The 20,909-nt window shown below is 38.6% G+C and overlaps 1 protein-coding gene across 3 annotated transcripts in view; it reads right to left on the minus strand.

Moving 5' to 3' along the window:
* RP2 (RP2 activator of ARL3 GTPase) overlaps window positions 1-20,431 on the minus strand; it is a 38,582-nt gene extending 18,151 nt beyond the window's left edge. For 2 of the 3 annotated variants that reach the window (XM_081125865.1, XM_081125863.1), the window contains exons 1-2: window positions 20,118-20,431; window positions 3,862-4,527 (exon numbers count right to left, since the gene is read on the minus strand). In XM_081125865.1, the coding sequence (XP_080981991.1) occupies window positions 3,862-4,527; window positions 20,118-20,219 (768 nt within the window). In that variant the 5' untranslated portion in view covers window positions 20,220-20,431. The remainder of the gene's footprint in view (window positions 1-3,861; window positions 4,528-20,117) is intronic. The other variant, XM_081125864.1, reaches the window with a different exon arrangement.
* Between the last annotated feature and the right edge of the window lie 478 nt (window positions 20,432-20,909).

Consider the following 20,909-nt stretch of genomic DNA (forward strand, 5'->3'; position numbering starts at 1 on the left):
CGGTTTGGCTCAGTGGCTAAGTGTCGGCCAGCCGAATGAAGGGTCACAGGTTTGATTCTGGCCACGGGCATGTACCTTGGTTGCAGGCTTATTCCCCAGCCCTGGCCGGGGCACGTGTGGGAGGCAACCAGTCGATGTGTCTCTCTCACATCGATGTCTCTCTCTCTCCCCCCCCTCCTTTCCACTCTCTCTGAAAAGCAATGGAAAAAATATCCTCAGATGAGGATTAAAAAAAAAAAAGATTATTCAAAGTACAGTACATTATGATTTTTAAACTTATTTCTACTCTTCTTTATTTCTATAGTTTCCTACAATGAGTACATATTAATTTTTAAAATATTAGTTTTTAAAAATGCAGTCATTCAAGCACTTAATTTTTTAGCAAAGTCTACTGGGTTTTTAATATGAAAGTAACATAATATGCACAATACAGAACATTTGAAAAACAAAAAAATAGAAAAAGAAATATCAACCAAGGTGCACACTCAAAGGTGTCACTGCCATATAGGTATACTTCCTTTTACCCTCCCAGTTTACTTTTCCACTCATTATAGAAATAATACATGTTCATTGTAAAATCCATAGAACTACAAAAAAGAATACCTTTCTCTTAAGTCACTTCCTAAGAATAACCACAACTGTTAACATTTTAGTATATATAACTTTCCAGACTTATCTACTTAAAAAAGATCAGATACTTATATAATCTACAAATGTTCACATACTTAACTGTGAACATTTTCCAGTTATTCTACTATAAAGTCAGTTTTAATGGTTAATAGTATTTCATCCTATGACTACATTATTCCAGACCATTCCATCAACTTGGATTCAAACTCAAATTTTTTTTCACAGCCCTCAATGCAACTCAGAAAAAAAGAAACAAATTAAAAAGTAGCAGAAAATTACAGGGACATCACTGCCAGATGATGACTGCAAAGTTACTTAAAATATTAGAAACAATCCTACATCTGTTTCTAATTTCCAGGCTGCTCGTCACCTCTCATTTTATAGTCAGACACATAAATTGACAAAAGTAAGATGACTAATTCACAATACCATTACCTAAAAACAAATAATGAACTATGAAACTTTATTTTGATATTTCACTGTAGATATTTGAAAAGACTCTTTTTCATGAAAATTCTTCTACTTTTAAAGACTTTAAAGTAGTGGTAACTGCCCAACTTGAATTATGTAACACTTCTAAAAATTCAAACTACTTTTTTCCTAATTTATCTGGTACATATCTGTGATCTAAGTAACATCAAGCAATAAATCTGATTTTTAGGTAACTAGGCCCAGGAACTTCTCTTGACTCCGTATGGAATGTGCTTTTTGCTTTACCCAGCTTTTCTGGACTTTCTACCCTCTCAAGTTTTATACTTCCTATCTCAAAAAAAACCCACATTGTAATATGTTTAATTTGTAGAAATAAGTTAAACAAAATTCTGTGATACTCCTAGAGTATCACAAGAGTTAGTAATCACAGTTCCAGTCTAAGATTGTTCTAAGATATTTGTGTTATAATTCAAGAAAGACTCAAGTTTTATTATTTTCCATCTCAGAATTAACTAGCTTCTACATATACTTTCCTAAGAACTCAAGCTTCCTTAAAAAAAAAAAAAGCAATCTCTTAGGTCACTGGTTTTCAGCACTTTTTGATACCCTCTTCACATGTACTTGACATTTTCTTCTTTTTGTTCTCCTTTCATTTCTTAATTTTGTGATTTCAGAATTAGGTAGGACAACTAGCCAAAAAGTCCCAGGGCTTTTCCTTCTAGGCTGGATGACAGTATCTGTCTTGACTCCATGCACTTTTGGTCACATTCCTGCTCCACCAGGGATTTAGCAACTTTCCTTTACCACTGAGGCAGCATAGGTTAAGATGCAGCCTACAAAGCCACATTACCTGAATTTAAGTCATGGCTCTGCATTTACCAGCTGAGTGACCTTTTGCAAGTTACTTACCCTCCCTGTGGCTCATTTCCCTTATCTGTAAAAAGAGGAACAATGACACCTATTTCATAGGTTATTCTGAATTAAGTGAGTTAAATTCCTTACGACAGTGCCTGGTATATAGTAAACACTATATAAATGTTAGCTATTATCATTATTATTAGATTTCTGTTTGTTTTAATTATTTTGTATTCCAGAAAGGCATCTAAACAACCTTACTCTTCCTGGTCATATTTCTTGCAAGGGCACACAACACTGTCATTTTATACATCAGATACAGAGGTTAAGAACACCTGATGACTTATGAAGACAATGTTTGTTTTAATGGCTTTTTTATTTAAACATACTATATATTCTTTATGTCTGCTCCTCATTACCTACCAAAAAGGAGTTTAACCTGAATAATTACATCTTTAGAAAACTGTATGAAGCATTTTTTAAATCTCCATACAATATAATGAAAATATTTTCCTTTCAGGTGTTAAATTAACATATTACTAGCTCAAAGGCTAGAAACACTTTTTTCCATATCTTACCAGATTCATAGCATGTTTTCATCAGATTGGTATAATAAAACAATAAAATATCAGTCTTAAAATTATATTTTGGCTTCTTCTGTTTTGAAAACTAGAACTCAGGCCCGGCCGGGCGTGGCTCAGCGGTTGACCTGGGATCCAGGCGATCAGGGTTCGATTCCTGGTCAGGGCACATGCCCAGGTTGCGGGCTCGATCAATGACTCTCTCATCATTGATGTTTCTCTCTCTCTCTCTCTCTCTCTCTCTCTCTCTCTCTCTCTCCCCCCTTTCCTCTCTCTGAAATCAATAAAGATATATTTTTAAAAAAAAGAAAAAGAAAACTAGAACTCAGATATACTTTGCAGATTTCAGACATGGGTTTTCTACATTGTCTGCATATCTACAAGAGGTAGTCATTTTAGTATCCCCCCCCCCCTTAAGATTGTTCCTCTTGACATAACTGTTACAACTCTTTAAAAGTCCATTCAAAAGAGACTTGCTGAGTTTTCCATTTACTTCTCCATTTCTGTAAGTTTGATTTTTTAAATTCAAACAGGCTCCTCCTGAAGAACATCTGATTAATGGATAATCAGATATCCTACCGTTGCCTCCCCACCGGAGCACCCACCAAACAGGAACTGCTGCTTCTGGAGCCCCTAACCTCTACACCCCCAGTTATTTTTCAAGTGGAAGCTGCTACCCAAAGAACTTTTCTCTATTCACAAACTCACCCAAAGCCCCTCTTCATGAGCCCATGACCTCTGCTATCCCAGCTCCCACCTCATTCTTCTGCAAGAGGGCAAAGGACAATAAGGAGAGTTATGTGAAGGTTGCTCTCACGGTCACAACAGGGTCCAAAAGTTGCATTCCTAAATGACTTCCCTGTCTCCTAACCAATTAAAACACCAAATAAATTTCCCCACTAAATAATTATAAAAGGACATGCTTTACTATGCAGTACTACACTTTCATGAGCTTCCATGGAAATTATTTATTACAAAGAATGGAAGTTCTTTGAGGGCAGAGAATTTTGTCAATGTATCTCCAAACCCAGCATATACTACATTTCAACAGCTCTAAATTGCTATCAATTGTAAGATGTGTATCAGGTAACAAAAGTGTACAAAAACAAATGGGCATACTATAATCAACGAAATACAGTAGCAGAGTAACTTGCACGTAATAAGTGCTTACTGAATCAAATAATATTTTTAAAATTTTTCTTTGGGAAAGTGTTTTGAGGCCTAAACAACCAGTTTACAGACAATCCTATAACTTAAGGATTATCTGTATTTCTAATAGCCAATTTGAAAAGAATGAAAGTTCTCTGGAAAGCAGAGTGTTTTTATCCAGGTGTATTTCTGTTTCTCTTCTCTCTCTCCTTACCTCATCAATTAGTTTCATGGCATTTGCAATAGTATAATCACCAGCAAATAATACCACTAAGCATGATTCATCACTGTTCTTCTGTCTCTGACCCTGGGTTACGGGAACGATACTTCTATTGGCTTCTGTGGAAATGCGGACAGCGCTGAGCTCTTTGGTAGTAGGCAGAGGAACATGGCTCTGAATAGTAGCATCTTCCGGAAGAAGGCTCCAGTTGAGTTCTCCTGATACAGGTGTAAAGTCATGGATATTACTCCAGTTATTATTGAAGATACTTAGCCCTGCATCTTTGAACTGGAAAGCTAATTCAGGGTAGTACCATTGAAAACAGCCAAACTTGATATTTGTGGAGGACTCAATAATGGGTTGAGTGGCACAGCACAAAAAGACTTCCAGCTTTCTACAGTCTCGCACACGAAACTGTTGGCAGGCTAGTGCGCACTTGCAATCTCTGCAGTTGCGGAAAAAGACGCTGCCTTTCACGGGTCCCAGGAAAATGATGCAGTTAGTACAGTCATCAATAGTAATTGTAGCAGAGTGATCAAAAATATAGATGTTACAGTTCTCACAGTCTTGAATGAGAAATTGTTGGCCTGCCACCTTCCCAGGTAAGCGACCCGCTGTTTCATTCTTCAGTCCACTGAACATGTAGTCTTTTGGATCAACCTGCAGGGACAAAGACAGACCTTGAGTATTATTAACATTATTCAACAAATATTAATTGTCTATTGGGTGCCAGGCACAATTCTTAGTGCTGAAATTCTTAATACTTCCTACTCTCTCTGACTTTGCAGCATAGTTAGAAAATGAATAGGACAATTTTTTTTTCCAATAAGTAAAAAGCATGAGGGAAAAACAGGAGAGGAAACTGTTATAGATAAAGGAAGACTCAAGGACATATCAACATTGTTGTGTGGACATTGTTTGGATCCTATTTCAACATACCAACTGTAAAAACACTTTTTTGAAACAGGGAAATTCTCACACATACACACAGAATACTGGATGATATTAAGGAATATTTCAGCTCTGATCCTTTTTCTGATGCTTCACTTTTAAAACTTCTGCTTCTTTAAACACTTCTGAAATTGGAAATATACTCAAATTGAAATATATTTATCCTTCCATAAATTGATGAATGGGTCTTAGTTTCTAAACCCTGACTGAGTTCTGCAATATGCTCCAGAAAATGGAAGAACCTGAAGGTATAAGAATCACGGTATGTCAGAACTTTCATGTACAAGTTTGAGTCAAACATTTATTGAGCTATTCCCTACTATGTAATTTTTTAAATTACAGCATTTCCACCCTTACATATTCTAACCTGAAGCTCACATAATTTTGTAAACAGTATGCCTGGAATCTTTTAGATTACTTTTTAACAGTAAATTTAAAAATTTTGACCTATCAAAATACAGTCACTAAAAGGCCATTTTGATTTTTCCAAATTACTTGAATGTACTTGCACTGTTTTACCTCTTTGTGGGTATATAAATTTTATGCAAAACTATTAGTGTACCAGAAACAGGTTCCCATAGATACAGTCTGTAAAAAATTCAATACTTTAATCACCTTAATCATTATCAAACTAGCTTAAAGTGATTTACTCAATATTGCACAATAAATATGGTACTTATCCAGTTTTACATAATGCATTAGAAGGAGCACTGGTCTCTAGCATGATGCAACAAAAGAGTTACTTATTTTCCAGTCTCAATTTTGTCACCAATGAGCAACATGATCTTGAAAAAGTCACTTTAATTTTCTAGATCTTTAGTCATTCAACCATTTGAACACCTAATATGCGCCAAACATTGTTTTAGACACTAAAATGAATATGACCAGCTCTTTCCATAAGAGAAGTAAACACTAACCTAAACAGATTTTTAAAAACCTACCTGACTGTATAATGAGAAATGCCCAGAATATTCTGGAAACACAGAGGAGAGACACCTGGGGCAGGGGATGTAGGGGTGTAAGACTCCCTGTACAAAGAGAGAATGAATAAGCTGGAGTTCACCAGGTAAAAGGGGTGGGAGTAAAGGATCCTTTCTCCACACCAGGTAAAAGTGAAAGAATGAACAAAATAAAACTCATAGGCAGTATGAGGAAAACTGAAAGTGGTTTAGAGTTACCAGTGATACTGGAATGGGAGTGGATAAAGTTAGAGAGGTAGGCAGGGTCCATATTATAAATCTTAGAAGTTATTCACGGACATTAGGGTACCACAAAAGGATTTACGTAAGCAACATTTATATTTCAGGAAGATTATTCTGGTAAGAATAAGGTAAAGTGGACCATGGATCTCAGAGGCCGTTGCAGTAATCCAGAAAGGGCTGGAACTAGAGCAGTGGTAGAGAAGAGCAAGATGGGATGAATCAAAATCTTAAAATATTTAGAATTAAATGTTAAGACACCACATACAGGATGCAGCAAAAATGATGCTTTGAGGGAGATCTATAATCATAAATAGCCACAATAAAGACTCAAAATTAATGAGTTAAATGTCCATCTTAAGAAATTAGAAAATAACAACAGAATAAATCTAAGAAATTAAAAAATAACAACAGAATAAATCTAGAGAAAGTAGAAGGAGAACACCCAGCTGGGCGTGGCTCAGCGGTTGAGCTTGGACCTAGGATCCAGGCGATCGGGGTTCAATTCCCAGTCAGGGCACATGCCCAGGTTGCAGGTTTGATCCCAGTCGGGGGTGTGCAGGAGGCAGCCGGTCAGTGACTCTCTCATCATTGATGTTTCTCTCTCTATATCCCTCTCCTTTCCTCTCTCTGAAATCAATAAAGGTATATTAAAAAAAAAAAGTAGAAGAAAAAAAGATGAAAATAATCAGAGATTAATGGTTTAGAAATAGAATATATAAGAGAAAACATCAGCAAAGCCAAAAATAGTTTTTGTGGAGAAAAAAACTAAAAAGTAGGCAAACTTCTGGCAAAAATGATCAAGAAAAGAATGAAAACAGAAACAGTAGACTAATATAACTATGAATAAAGTAGAAGTTAAAAAGAATAATATCACCAGCTATATACCAACAATTTAAAAAAGATTTTGTTCATGAAATGAACTCTCTTAAAAACAACTTACTACAACTAATTCAAGAAGTTAAAAGCTTAAATAAAAAGCTATTACTACTGCCTTGGCCGGTGTGGCTCAGTTGGTTAGAGCATCCTCCCATATGCAGTAAGGTCTCGGGTAGATTCCTGGTCAGGGCACATACCTAGGTTTAGGGTTCAGTTGGACTGGAGGTAACCGATTGATGTTTCTCTTTCACATCTCTCTCTCTCTCTCTCTCTCTCTCTCTCTCTCTCTCCCCCCCCCCTCTCTTTCCCCTCTCAAAAAATCAATGAAAATGTTCTTGGGTGAGGAATTTTTTAAAAAAGCTGTTACTACTAAAGAAATAGAAGTAGTGGGTAAAGTGTTTCCACAAAGAATACATCAGGCCCTGATGGTTTTATAAGCAGATTCCAATTTTGTTCATCCCAGTTTTATGCAGACTCTTAAAGACAACAGAAAAAGAAGGAACAGTCCTAACTCATTACTAACCTGCCCAGCAAGACCCTAGTAAGAAAATCAGACATAACAATAGAAGAAAAGTATAGGTCCATTTCATGCATGCCTATAGATGTAAAAAAATTGCAAATTAAACCAATCTTATAAAAAGAGAAAGCACTTCAACCAAGTTGGATTTATCCCAGGATGTGTGAAAATGATTCAGTATTAGAAAATCTTTCATTGTAAGTCACCACTATATAATATCAAATTACATTTTAGTCCTAACTCCTGTCACCCGCCTATGGAAACTTGATTCTTCAGTAGATCTGAAGCCCTTGCTGTGGTTTGTCTGTGCCCTCTGGTTCTCTTTTGTCCAGAAGGCTCTCTTCTAGTTCTACTTGCCTACCTGTCCAACTTTTCTGTGAAGCTTTCCAGTTCCCTCAACCAGGAGCCTGCTCTCCTTTTCTGAGTACCTACATTATATTAAATACCAGCCCATGTCCCCTACTACATTGTATGTAAGCCCTGGGCCGGAATCCTGTAACCAATCTATTTAAAACTGAAACACCTCCTCCAAAACTACCTTTTCACCCATCTTTATTTTTCTCCAAAACACAGCTTCCTTTAACATACATATATGAGTTATATTTATTGTTTGTCATCCCCCTTCCCTCCATTAGAACATAAGCTCCATGAGGGAAGGGATTATCTGGTTTGCTCACCCGTTTCCCCCTCACACCTAGAACAGTGCCTGGTACCACACATCCTTGTTGAATCCATTTTAATGACTTAATCTTCATTACTTTAGAGTATAACCTAAGGAAAGTGGTCTCCAGGTGTCTCTTGAATAAACAAAAGTGAAAGATAACTGAGTCTGATGATCACACACTTCTTCGCATCCCATTTCCATTCCATTCCCCAAAAAAGACTCTCATATTAATCAACAACAACATGGGATTCCTCAGGACATTCACTTAGTTTACTGTTCAAGCTGGCCAACTTCTGAGTAGGAAGAGAAGATAATTATACACAAAGCCAAGCAGAGGCACTCCTTTTAATGCCAATCCTGGGTCTTTCCTGTTTACATTTGGATAGTAAAAGGAAGGTGAGGCATAGAAGAGCCAGTTGAAGGGGATGGGAGTGTGGACATGGAGCAGGCTAATGGGATTTTTATCTAGTCCAGGTCTTAAGGTGGGAAAAGGGAACATGCAAAAGTGGCTTAAGTCAGCCCTGATTTAAGCCTTAAGTAAGGTAAAAACATTCTCTGGTCTTCTTCAGCTTATTTTCTTGGCATCAATCCACCTTCCACAGTAGGGGTGAGAAGATCAAAAGTGCCACCAATAGGTGTAAGGAAAAGTAGTCCAGGAGTTGGCCCATTTCTACCAAGGCCTCAAACTCCATGGGCAAGAGGAGTCTTTAAGCTTCAGTTTATGGTTTATCTCATTGTATCAGAAACTCCTTAAAACTTGTAGGTAAAGTTTTGCGTGGATTTTCCTGGGAAATTAATTTGGGGTTCAAGATTCTGGCCAAATCATCCTTGTCTAAGACACAGATAACAAGTTCAAACATTTGTAAGCATATTTATGAAAATGAACTAGGTAACAAACCAATGTTTGGATAAAAATTTAAAAATAAAACAGTTAAAACCTGTTATTTAAAGGAACTTAGCTAATATTTTTTGCATGGGAAATGATTTTTGAATATTATAAGATTTATAGTATTTAACAGAAATTTCAACTATATTAATTATAATATATTATAGTTAGTACTATATCAGTAGTTGTAGCTGCTGTCTTAGTCTGCTTGGGCTGTGTTATGGACTGAATATTTGTGTCCTCTCAAAATTCGCATGTTGAAGGCTTAACCCCACAGTGGTAGTATTTGGAGGTGGGGTCTTTTGGAGCTAATTAGGTTTATATGAGATCATGAGGATGGGGGCCTCATGAGGAGAAAGGAGATTTTCTCTTTCTCGGCAAGCACCCAGGAAAGGCCAGTGAGCACACAGCAAGAAGGCGGCTAACTACAGGAAGTAGGCCTTCACCAGTGAGGACTGCAGAACTCTTGGCACATGGCAACTCCGTACAAAGCCCTGCACTAAGAGACTTGACCAAACTCTAGCATAGCTTCTAGCAGCACAAAACCATGTCCCTAGGATGACCCCAGCCCCTCATTAAAATGCCTGCCTGAGAAAGCTCAACTCCGCCAGGAAAATTTACTATTTGTTGTAGCCAACACCTGAAGATAGGCCCCTGACCTTCCTTTCTTAGAGCATTTACTAAAAAGGACTTACAATTGTGAATATGTATCTCTTACAACTCAGAAATATCTTTTTCAAGGATCTAAGAGCCATTCCTTTGAAATTCATTATCTGGAAGGACAGGGCCTCTGTCTGCCAGTCTCTGTGGGAGGGTAGAACCCTAACTTTGGTAGTGGCCAGTTAACACAGGCAGCTGGCCTACTAGCGCTTACACTGACCAACCGTGTAATTTTCACTTCTCTGACTCTACTAAGCCTGTTTCCCCCTCCCCATTATTGTTCCTTTAAATCGCCCCAATCAGAACAGAGCTCAGCTCTTTCCCCCACTGTCAGTAGTTACTGAATAAAATGTTTTCACCTCTTTACCTAATGTCCGGATGTGTTTAATCTTTGACTCCAGACACTTGATCTATTGGCATCTTGATCCTGGACTTCACAGCCTCTAGAACTGTGAGAAATAAATTTCTGTTGTTTAAGCCACCCAGTCTATGGTATTTTGTTTTAGCAGCCCAAGCAGACTAAGACTGGTTGCCACAGCAAAATAACACAGACTGGGTAGTTGAGATGACAGAAATTTATTTCTCACATTTTTGGAGGCTGGAAGTCCAAGGTCAAGGTACCATCAGGGTTGGTTTCTGGTAAGGACTCTTTTCCTGGCTTGGAGATGACTGCCTTCCTTCTATATCCTCACACGGCCTTTCCTTGGTGGGTACAGGGCAAGTTTTCTAATTCCTCTTCTTATAAGGATACTAATCCTGTCAGATTAGGACTCTACCCTTCGGACCTCATTTAACCTTAATTATTTCCTCATCTACAAATACAGCCACATTGGGAGTTAGGGTTTCTAAATATGAATTTGGGGGTGGGGCACAAACAGTCAGTCTGTAACAGCTACCAATGCTGAGGAGTTCAATGTAATTTACTATTCTTCTAAGTATTTCCTCTGGACACCTCAGTTCTCTTAGTTCATGGACAGAAATTAATCCTATAGCTGAAGATCCTATAGCTAAAGAATTCTATAGTATAAAATTATCTGGACTGTCAATATGGTCTACAAAGAAGAAACTTAGGACTTATGTTGCTGTACTTTCTGAACAATTCCTCAAAGTTCTTTAAAACAAAAATAATAAACAATCTTAAGCTTCGTACCATAATAATTTTGCATAAGTTACTAGTTCTCAAATGAAGTGCCTAAAATCATAAACATGGAAAGGTCACGTTTTAAATTACCTTTTTCATGAGAGTCACTTATGAAGTGAGCTTAGTTTGGGCTGTATTTCTTACTACAACATGTAAAAGGTGATGGATATACTTTCAAAATCAAAGAAATGTTTCAGAAGTTAGAATTCACCTGATACACCTAATAAACTAAGTTAAACATTATTTTCCTAACAGAAAACAAAAGTGGACATCTTAGTCTTTTACTGAGCAGGGATGTAAAATTTTCATTAAAATTTATCTCCACAGCCCTGGATGGCATTGCTCAGTGGTTAGAGCATCAGTCTGCCGCACACTGAAGGGATTCGGGTTTGATTCCTGGTCAAGGGCAAGTACCTGGGTTGTAGGTTCGATCCCTGGCCCCAGTCTGGGGTGTGTGCGGGAGGCAACCAATCAATGTGTTTCTCTCACATCGATGTTTCTCTCTTCCCTCTCTTTCCCTCCCCCCTCTCTTCCACTCTCTCTAAAAAGCAATGGAAAAAATATCCTTGGGTGAGGATTAACAGCAACAACAAAAAATTCATCTCCACAGTTAAACTTCCATAATGATAACCTGAGATGAAATAATGGGATTTGTTAATTTCAATGGAAATCCAGTCTGGATAGAAGTTCAAAATAAGATGGAATATAAGAAGCACTATATATGTTCCAGCCACCATTCTATATGCTTTATAATTATTCACTCAGTCCTCATAAAACCCCTATGAGGGTTGTGTACTATAATTATCTCTGTTTTATAGATGAGAAAATTGAGGTCCCCAGAGGCTAAATAACTTGCCCAAGGTCACGGGGTAAGTGTTTGAGCTCAGTCTCAGACCTAGGCAGTCTGGCTCCTAAGTACACAATCATATTCAAACAGAAACCAATGTTTACTAGGTACATAAATCAATGGAACAGAATAGAGAGTTGACAAAGGTGCAAAGGCAATTCAATAGAGAAAGGATAATCTTTTCAACAAATGGTGCTGGAACAATTGAACATCTATATGTAAAAACTAAAACGTATCTCCCATACCTTGCACCATATAGAACAATGAACTCAAAATGGATCACAGGACATACATATAAAACCAAGAACTGTAAAACTTCTAGAAGAAAACAGGAGAAAAAAATCTTTGTAATCTTAGGCAAAGATTTCCTAGATGTGAAACCAAAAACACAATCCAAAAAGGAAAAAATTGAAAATTGTGCTTTTTTCAAAATTAAAAACTTATGTTCTTTGAAAGATACTGTTAAGAGAATACAAGTCATTAATTGGAAAATATTTTTTTTTGCAAAACACATATATGACAAGGGACTTGTATCTAGGATACATCAAGAACTCTCAAAACTCAACAACAAGAGAACAAATAACCCAGTAAAAATGGTAAAAGATTTTAATAAACACTTCACCAAAGAAAATATATGGATAGAAAATAAGTACATGGAAAAAATGCTCAAAATCACTAGTCACTGGGAAATGCAAATTAAACCACAGAATGCAAATTAAACTACACTCCTATTAGAATGGCTAAAAGTTTTTGAAAAACTGGCCATACCAAATGCAGATGAGGATAAAGAGCAACTGAATCTCTCATCCATTGCTGGTGGGGATGCAAAATGGCACCATTAGTTTGGACAATAGTTTGGCAGTTTCTTATAAAGGTTTAATATACAATTTCCATATGACTCAGCAATCCCAATTCTAGGTATTCACCCAAGTGAAATGAAAACTTATGTTCACTCAAAAGCCTGTATGCAAAGGTTTATGGCAACTTTATTTATAATTACTAAAATTGGAAATAGCTGAAATGTCCTTCAACTGGTGATGGATAAACAAATGTGGTACCATTCACATAATGGAATACTACTCAGCAATAAAAAGGAACTCCTGCCCAGCTAGTGTGGCTCAGCAGTTGAGTGTTGATCTATGATTCAGATGATCACATTTCGATTCCCGGTCAGGGCACATGCCTGGGTTGTGGGCTCCATCCTTGGGGGGGGGGCATGCAGGAGGCAGCTGATCCATGACTCTCATCACTGATGTTTCTATCTCTCTCTCTCCTCCTCCCTTCCTCTCTCTGAAATTAATAAAAACATATTTAGAAAAAAAAGTAAGATTCATGACATGCATGAATCTTAAAAGCATCATGCTAAGTGAAAAGGTTATATATTATATGATTCCATTTATATGACATTCTAAAAAAGACAAAACTTATAGGGATAAAAAGACTGATCAAAGGCTGGAGGCAGGGTTGACTACAAAGGAGCATGAGGAAATCTGGGGGGGATGATGGAAATGTTCTATATCTTTTTAAAAATATATATATATCTTTATTGATTTCAGAGAGAGGAAGGGAGAGAGAGAGAGAGAGAAACATCAATGATGAGAGAGTCATTGATAGGCTGCTTCCTGCACACCCCCGACTGGGGATCGAGCCCGCAACCCGGGCATGTGCCCTGACCGGGAATCGAACCCTGATTGTCTGAATCCTAGGTCGACACTCAACCGCTGAGCCATGCCCGGCCAGGCTGTTCTATATCTTGATTGTGGTGGTAATTACTGACTGTATTCATTTATCAAAATTCAAAGAACTGTGCAATTAAAAGGATAAATTTTACAGTACGTAAATTATGCTTTAATTAAAATAAATTATTTAAAATTTAAACATTAAGTCAGTTTCAGGGTCACATAGCTATGTAGCTAAAAGGTTATTTCACAAATGAAAATGGCAGTGCCATGTAATTACAGAAATAATAAATACCAGTACCTTGTCCTTTATACACTGATGATGAGAGAAGGTGAAGTATTATATTTATATTAGCTCACCATGTTACTAAATACATAAACACATAGAATTATAAAATTTTAGAATTGGAAAGGATTCTCCACTATCATCTTATCTAACCTTAATTTAATTTTACATCTTATCACATTCCCTTTTCCACCAAAATTTGCCTGAATGCTTCTAGCAATGCTTACCTCCCCTCATGAAATGCTCAAAGAATGAGAGCTGGAAGGAATCTTAGGAAACTGGGGGCTAGAAAAGCTAAATTACTTTATCAGTGAGGTGTAGTGGAGTGTAGAATACAAATTAAAACCTAGTCCCACACACTTTCTACTCCCCGTGCTTTTCCCCTTTGTCAAAACTTTATGAGTGAAGAAACTGGAGCCCTCATACACTGCTGGTGGAAATGCAAAATCGTGCAGACACTCTGAAAAACAGTTTGGCCAGGCCCATTTAGCTCAGTTGTATAGGTGTCATCCTGTGCACCGAAGGTTGCAGGTTTGATCCCCAGTCAGGCACATACAGAGAGCAATCAATTGATGTTTCTCTCTCCTCTCCCTCCCCCTACCCTAAAATGAATACTTTTTTTAAAAAGGAAAAAAAAAACAGTTTGGCAGATCCTCAAAAAGTTAAACATAGTGTTACTGTATGACCCAAGAATTCCACTCTTAGGTATATACCCAAGAGAAATTAAAACATGTCTACACAAAAACTTGTAAACAAATATTCATAGCAGCATTATTTATAATGGTTAAAAAGTAGAAACAGCCCTGGCCGGCATGGGTCAGTAGTTAGAGCATTGGCCCTCACACCAAGGGTTGCGTGTTTGATTCCAGGTCAAGGGCATGTACCTGGGCTGTAGGTTCAATCCCCGCCCCCAGTCAGTGCATGTGCAGGAGGCAACCTATTGATGTGTCTTTCTCATGATGTCTGTGTGCCTGCCTCTGTCTCTCTCTCTTTCTCTCTCTCTCTCCCTCCCCTCTCTCTCTTTCTCTCTCCCTCCTTCTCTCCCTCCCTCCCTCCCTCTCTCTCTCTCTAAAAATCAGTGGAAAAAATACCCTCAGCTTAGGATTAATAATAATAATAATAATAATGATAACAAAGTAGAAATAACCTGAATGCCTATCAACTGGTCAATGGATAAGTGAATATCTATTCTATAGAATGATAATCAGCAATGAAAAGGAATAAAGTGCTGATACGTGCTTACACTATGATGAGTCTCAAAAAACATGCTAAGTGAAAAAAGCCAGTAACAAAAGACCATATATTGTATTATTCCATTGATAAATGTTCAAAATAGGCAAAGCTATAGAGTTAGAAAGTAAAAGCCTGGTTTTCAGGGGCAGGAGAGAAGGGAAGTGGGTATGGGTTTCTTTGGTGGGGGATAAAAATGTTCTAAAATTAGAGCATAGTGATGCTAACATAACCCTGTGAACTTATTAAAACTATTGAATTGTACACTTTAAATGAGTGAATTGTATGGTATATGAATTATCTCTCTCTCTCAATAAAACTATTTTTTAAATGAATAAACAAAGAATTATCGATTTCCTTTAAAAGAACAACTTTATGTAAAGGATTTAAAATATGTTGACAAATTCTCTGACACTCTTCCGATCAAGAAGTCTCCTCCCCTTGGATGTGGGTGGACATTTGAGATTGCCTCAACCAACAGAATGTGGCAGAATTAATGCTACATCACTTAAAAGGCTAGTTAGAAAAAGCCATGCAGCTTCTATCAGTTTCTCTTAGGACACTTACTCTTGAAACCCAGCTATCAGCCTGGCCGGGCGTGGCTCAGCGGTTGAGCGTGGACCTAGGATCCCAGAGATTGTGGTTTGGTTCCCGGTCAGGGCATACGCCTAGGCTGTGGGTTCAATACCCCCCAGTTGGGGGCGTGCAGGAGGCAGCCGATCAATGACTCTTTCATCATTGATGTTTCTATCTCTCTCCTTCTCCCTTCCTCTCTCTGAAATCAATAAAAGATATATTAAAAAAAGAAAAAGAAAAAGAAAGAAACCCAGCCATCATGCTGTGTAGAAGCCCAGGGTACCTGAAGAGATCTCTGGCCTTCAGCCCCAGCTGATCTCCCAGATGAAAGCCAGAATCAACTTGCCAGCTAGCTCTGTGATTAAGTCATATTGAAAGCAGATCCTCCAGCCCCTAGTCAAGCTGACCCAGCTGATGCCACATATAGCATAGGTCCAAACCTAATAAGCCCTACACAAATTGCAGAGTTGTGAAAAAAATAAGTACTTGCCATTATTCTAAGCCATTAAGTTTCGAGGTGGTTTGGTAGGCAGCAATGGATAACCAGAATACCTTATGTACTTAAAAGGCTAAAACAGCATCTAGCCCCCAATCAATGCAGACACTTCTTTCACTTCTGAACGTTTTCACTCACATGGAGATCAGTTTCTCACAAAGCCACACTTCCACTGATGAACAACTAGGGGAATTATGACCTGTCTTATGTTAAGATCAATTCTGTCCTTCCTAACCTCTGGTCTATTTCTATCCTCTGAGGTGACCATTACTATCTAACCCCTCTTCCTCAGACAGGCCTTTACCTTGTTAAACAGTGGAGAAATCTTTAGCACTGTCCCATGTTATAGCCGAGGAAACTGAAATGCACAAATTGGCTGCTTTATCCAAAGTTCCACAACAGACACTGAATAAAATGCAGTTACTTGAATCTCTGGTATAAGGTTTTTGTTTAGTATGATTCCTTTAGAATATGAGGCAGATGTAACAGATACAGGATGTGCTGTCTATACTCAAAAATCATAATTTTCATATTTATTCTATCATTTATTTCTACCATCTAGGAGGAGTACTGGTATGACTAACAGGAAAATGAAATCTACTTTTCTGTACCACTCCACTCATCTTCCCTCTGTACTTAAAGATTTCAACTAAAAAAAAAGCCAGTCAGCTCTTCAAGGGCAGGGATAATTCTTATCATTTTGATTCTTCCTTGGTGTTTTAGTACATATACATATTGAATAATTCGCCTAGCTATGAGAGGCAGCATATAGATAACAAGGATAAAAGCATTTCTAAATGATTTAAACACAGATCTTACAATCCAAAAATATTTCTCATCATGTAAATGTAGTAATTGTACAGTAAGCTATTTTTTTTTCTTTTTTTAAAGTCAACAGCAACAGAAAATGAACTTACACTCTTGATTACAGTATCAGTCACCATGACAACACTTAGTCGCCAAGCATTCTTTCTAATTGAGACAATTTCTCCTAGCTCCTGTCCCCTAAGACTGACCCAATTACACAGCTCAAAACCCAAAACCCAGAGGATGCCTCTCAATAAAGATACTCTGATTACACAACCTAAGGAAAAATTTAAACATGATTTTTCCAAGTTGTGAGGAAACTTTTCAGGCAACACATTTTGTTTTTACACCTAAAGTCTTACAAGCTGAATAGTAATTGTCTGATATAATTTTAAAACTGTATATGCTATATACTCCATGATCATGTTATAGAAGCCTTTTAATACAAACGATTCTGTTAATATATATGCAACATATCTCATTTATGTTTTGTGCTCTGTATTTGCATTCTATTGCTTTTAAGATACAGTTACAATCTTCTGAGAGCAAGAAAGACCATGTTAACCTCGGTAAAAGCATAATTAGACTAATACAGAACATTTGCATACTAGCCCAAATAGGCCTCATGAGAGGTAAGAAACTAGAAAAAAAAATCTTTAAATCATATAAAATGTAGCAGGTTATCATAAATGAGGTACCCCAGAGTGAATTCCTAGTAATTCCAAAAGAAAGAAAACTCCAAAAAGAAAAAGCAATGATGAGAAATGTGGTGTCTCCATTATCTTGAAATGTAAGCTGGTAATTCTCTTTCTCTAATAGTCCAAAAGATTTAAAAATTGGGCTGTGTTTCAGAATCTAATGCTCATTTAGAAAAATTTTGATTAGTTGAGTTGATCAAGATTTTAACTTTTATTATACACATACCCAGAAACATGAGCTTATTTAACATACCCAGGAACATCTCTTACATCTCTACAACTAAAGTACCTAGTAGTGTTCCCAAAGAATGTTCCCTGTAAACTCAAAATAATGTCGACAATTGAAAGTTTACTATAAGCTCATTTGGGGGGAAAGCTTAGATGTTGGCGTCCCTTCTTCTATTTTTCAACGAATTTACTTTCTTAGCCAAAAATCAAAAGGAAAAAAAAAAAAATCACAGAACACACCCATTTACCTAAAAGGAGCAAGATTAACTAACATGAGATTCCAAGAAACCCAAACATCATATTAATTATGATTAATTATAAAACAATTTATTATAAAGTAATGACTTAGAGGGCAACCAAGATTACTCTAAATAAAAAACAAAAGCACTTTAGTTTTGGCCTATGATTTCAAAACAAAAAGCTAAAATAAAAATAAATACACAGCCTTCTCTATGGCAGACAGTTGAAGCTTAAACAGCATTGTTAGAAATACTAAGGCTGAGGAAATGAGTCTTTTAAAAAGTACCCACCATGCCCGGCCGGGTGTGGCTCATCGGTTGAGCATCAACCTGGGATCCAGGCAATTGGGGTTCGATTCCCAGTCAGGGCACATGCCCGGGTTGCGGGCTAGGCAGCCGATCAATGACTCTCTCATCATTGATGTTTCAGTCTCTCTCTCTCCCTCTTCTTTCCTCTCTCTGAAATCAATAAAGATATATATATATTTTTAAAAAGTGTCCACCAAGTAATTTTAAACCATAAGTACAATCTTCTTGTATGACAGAAAGCACAATACTTTCCATTCCTACATTATAAACCCTGCTACAAGTAGGGATAAGAGAGAATAAATACACCAGGAATGATCTGAGAAACAGGGGCAGAAATATGGGGCTGAGCAGTCTGCAAAAAGCATCCACTTTCTTAAATCTGACACTTGGAGAACCAAGTTCACATGAATAAATTCTTCTGGGGATTGGAAACCACACAGGCAGGTCTGTGAAATCAAAACATTAACAAGAAAAGTACCATAAAGCATTCATGGATAAAGATACATCACATTCACAAAACAAGTCTATAAAAGTTTAAGAAGACTGAAATCATATCAAGCATCTTTTCAGACATTTGTGCCATGGAATACTATGCAGCTGTAAAAAAGGATCCCTCACCCTATGAGACAACATGGTGGGACCTGGAGAGTATTATGCTAAGTGAAATAAGCCAGTCAGAGAAAGAAGTAGCACATGATCTTAATATGTGGAATCTAATGAACAAAATAAACCGATGAACAAAATAGATCCAGAGATACAGAAGCATGGAACAGACTGACGAATCTCAGAGGGAAGGCAGGAGTGGGTGGGGAGAGATTCACCTAAGAACTTATATGCATATATGCATAACTCATGGCCACAGACAATAGTACGGTGAAGGCCTGGGGGAGGGGTATAGGGTGGAGGGGGTCAATGGGGGGGGGGAAAGGGGGACATGTGTAATACTTTCAACAATAAAGATAAATAAAATTTAAAAAAAGATATGTAACATTAACCAAGGAGTTAACTTCACAATACCCATTTAAAAAATGTCTCATTTTGTTTGGAAGAAAAAAATTGATAAATGTATTCAAAGTATTTTACTAAACACCAATGGAGAACTATGTAGAAATAGGAAGCATTATGAAATTTATGACTAAGTGTGTTTTGTGCAAGCGTAGTGGACATTTTCAAATCTTTTTAATTTCTGGCTATATGTTAAAGTAAAAATTAGAGTTTATTCATTCATTTAAAGCAACAGTAAATACTGCCTGGTTTCTGCTGGTTATTTTCACCATTCAGTCTTAACACACATTCCAAGACTGATTATATTTTCATTATTCCTTTAGGATAACTGGAAGAGTGGGGGAAGCAGAGCTGTAAGCTGAACAGTCCACTTGTGTAAGAAAATTCAGCAGTGGAATATACCATTAGGTACCAAAGAGATTTACTGGCTAGGGTAGACAAAAGAGAAAACAGCCCCAGAAAGAACATAAGCCGCGAAAGAGATGAGAATCAGTCCCATGTGTAACTCGAGGACTGGACAAAACCCCGCTCAGCGCTGCGGGAGAAATGAGCAGATTTGAGATTCCGGCATTGCCGGCTCTCCTTCCCTCTCTGGAGGCCATCCTGGGACCGCAGGTCAGGGTGTGGAGCCGCGGCAAAGCCTCCAGGGGTTTAACTTGGGCATCTACCTGTACAAAGTCTAAGCCTCCTTTCAGCGCTTCCGTAGCGCCCTCTCTAGCGCTTTATTTCGTGGTTCCTCCAAAAGTCATTCATCTTGACTTCAAATACGAGAGGGAGGGAGTGGGAAGAGGGGGAGAAACGGAGGCAGAGAGGGAGGGAGAGAGAGAAGGCGAGAGGGGGGGAGAGAGAGAGCCAGCTGTTGGGCCGATCCCCTCATCCCTCCCGGGCCACAAGGGACCCCTTGCGGAGTGGCTCTGGAGGACTGAGACCAGAGGCTACAGGACTCTGGTTACCTTCTCGCGCTGGTCCCAGCTGTACTGCTTCGGTGGCTCCTCCTCGCCCTTGGGCTGCGACTCTTTTTCAGAATTCCGCCTCTTGGAGAAGAAGCAGCCCATGGTCCCGGCCCGTGGGTCTCCCGGCCGCTACTCTTGGCCAGCCTGCTCGTTCAGGCACCTCCTGGAGTGTGGCGTGAACCCCAGGCGCCTGGTCCCCGCGGATCTCTGGACACCGCCCAGCAGCCAGGAGCCTCAGTTCGCCCGCTAGGCCTAACACCACTACTCTCTTTTTCCTCTCTGTCTCCCCGACGACCCGCCACAGGCTATGTCCGCTCAGCGCCCAGTGAGCCAATCAAAGCCCTGCGATCAGCCCTACGCGGCCTATCATAAGAGGTCGATTCACGCGCACAACCAACCAACGCCGTACTCCTGGGCCAGCCCCCAGTGGCGGGCGGGGCCCAGCCCGCTCTAGTGCACCCATTGTCCGCCCCGCCTCCAGCTCTGCCCCGCCCTCCTAGGACTCAGTGAGGCTCTCTAGGGGCTGGGAGCCTTGGCTCCTTAGCCCAGTCTTTTTGCCCTTGGTTCTCAGTTTCCGAGTTTGAGGTACGGGAGGGATCCCTAGTCTAACGTTGAACTTCAGTTTTATCATGCGAGTGGTGAGGGAACAGAAATTGCTGCTGACACAGGAAGGGACCCTGAAATTCGTATTCCTCACTCCTCTTCTCCCCTTGTCCTCTGCCCATGCACGGTCCGACCAGTGTCACCTCCCTCAGGAAACTTCCCTCAACAACCTCCTGACTCTCTTTGCCC

The sequence above is a fragment of the Miniopterus schreibersii genome, assembly GCF_964146895.1.
Source record: "Miniopterus schreibersii genome assembly, chromosome: X".
In the NCBI taxonomy this organism is placed as follows: Eukaryota; Metazoa; Chordata; class Mammalia; order Chiroptera; family Miniopteridae; genus Miniopterus; species Miniopterus schreibersii.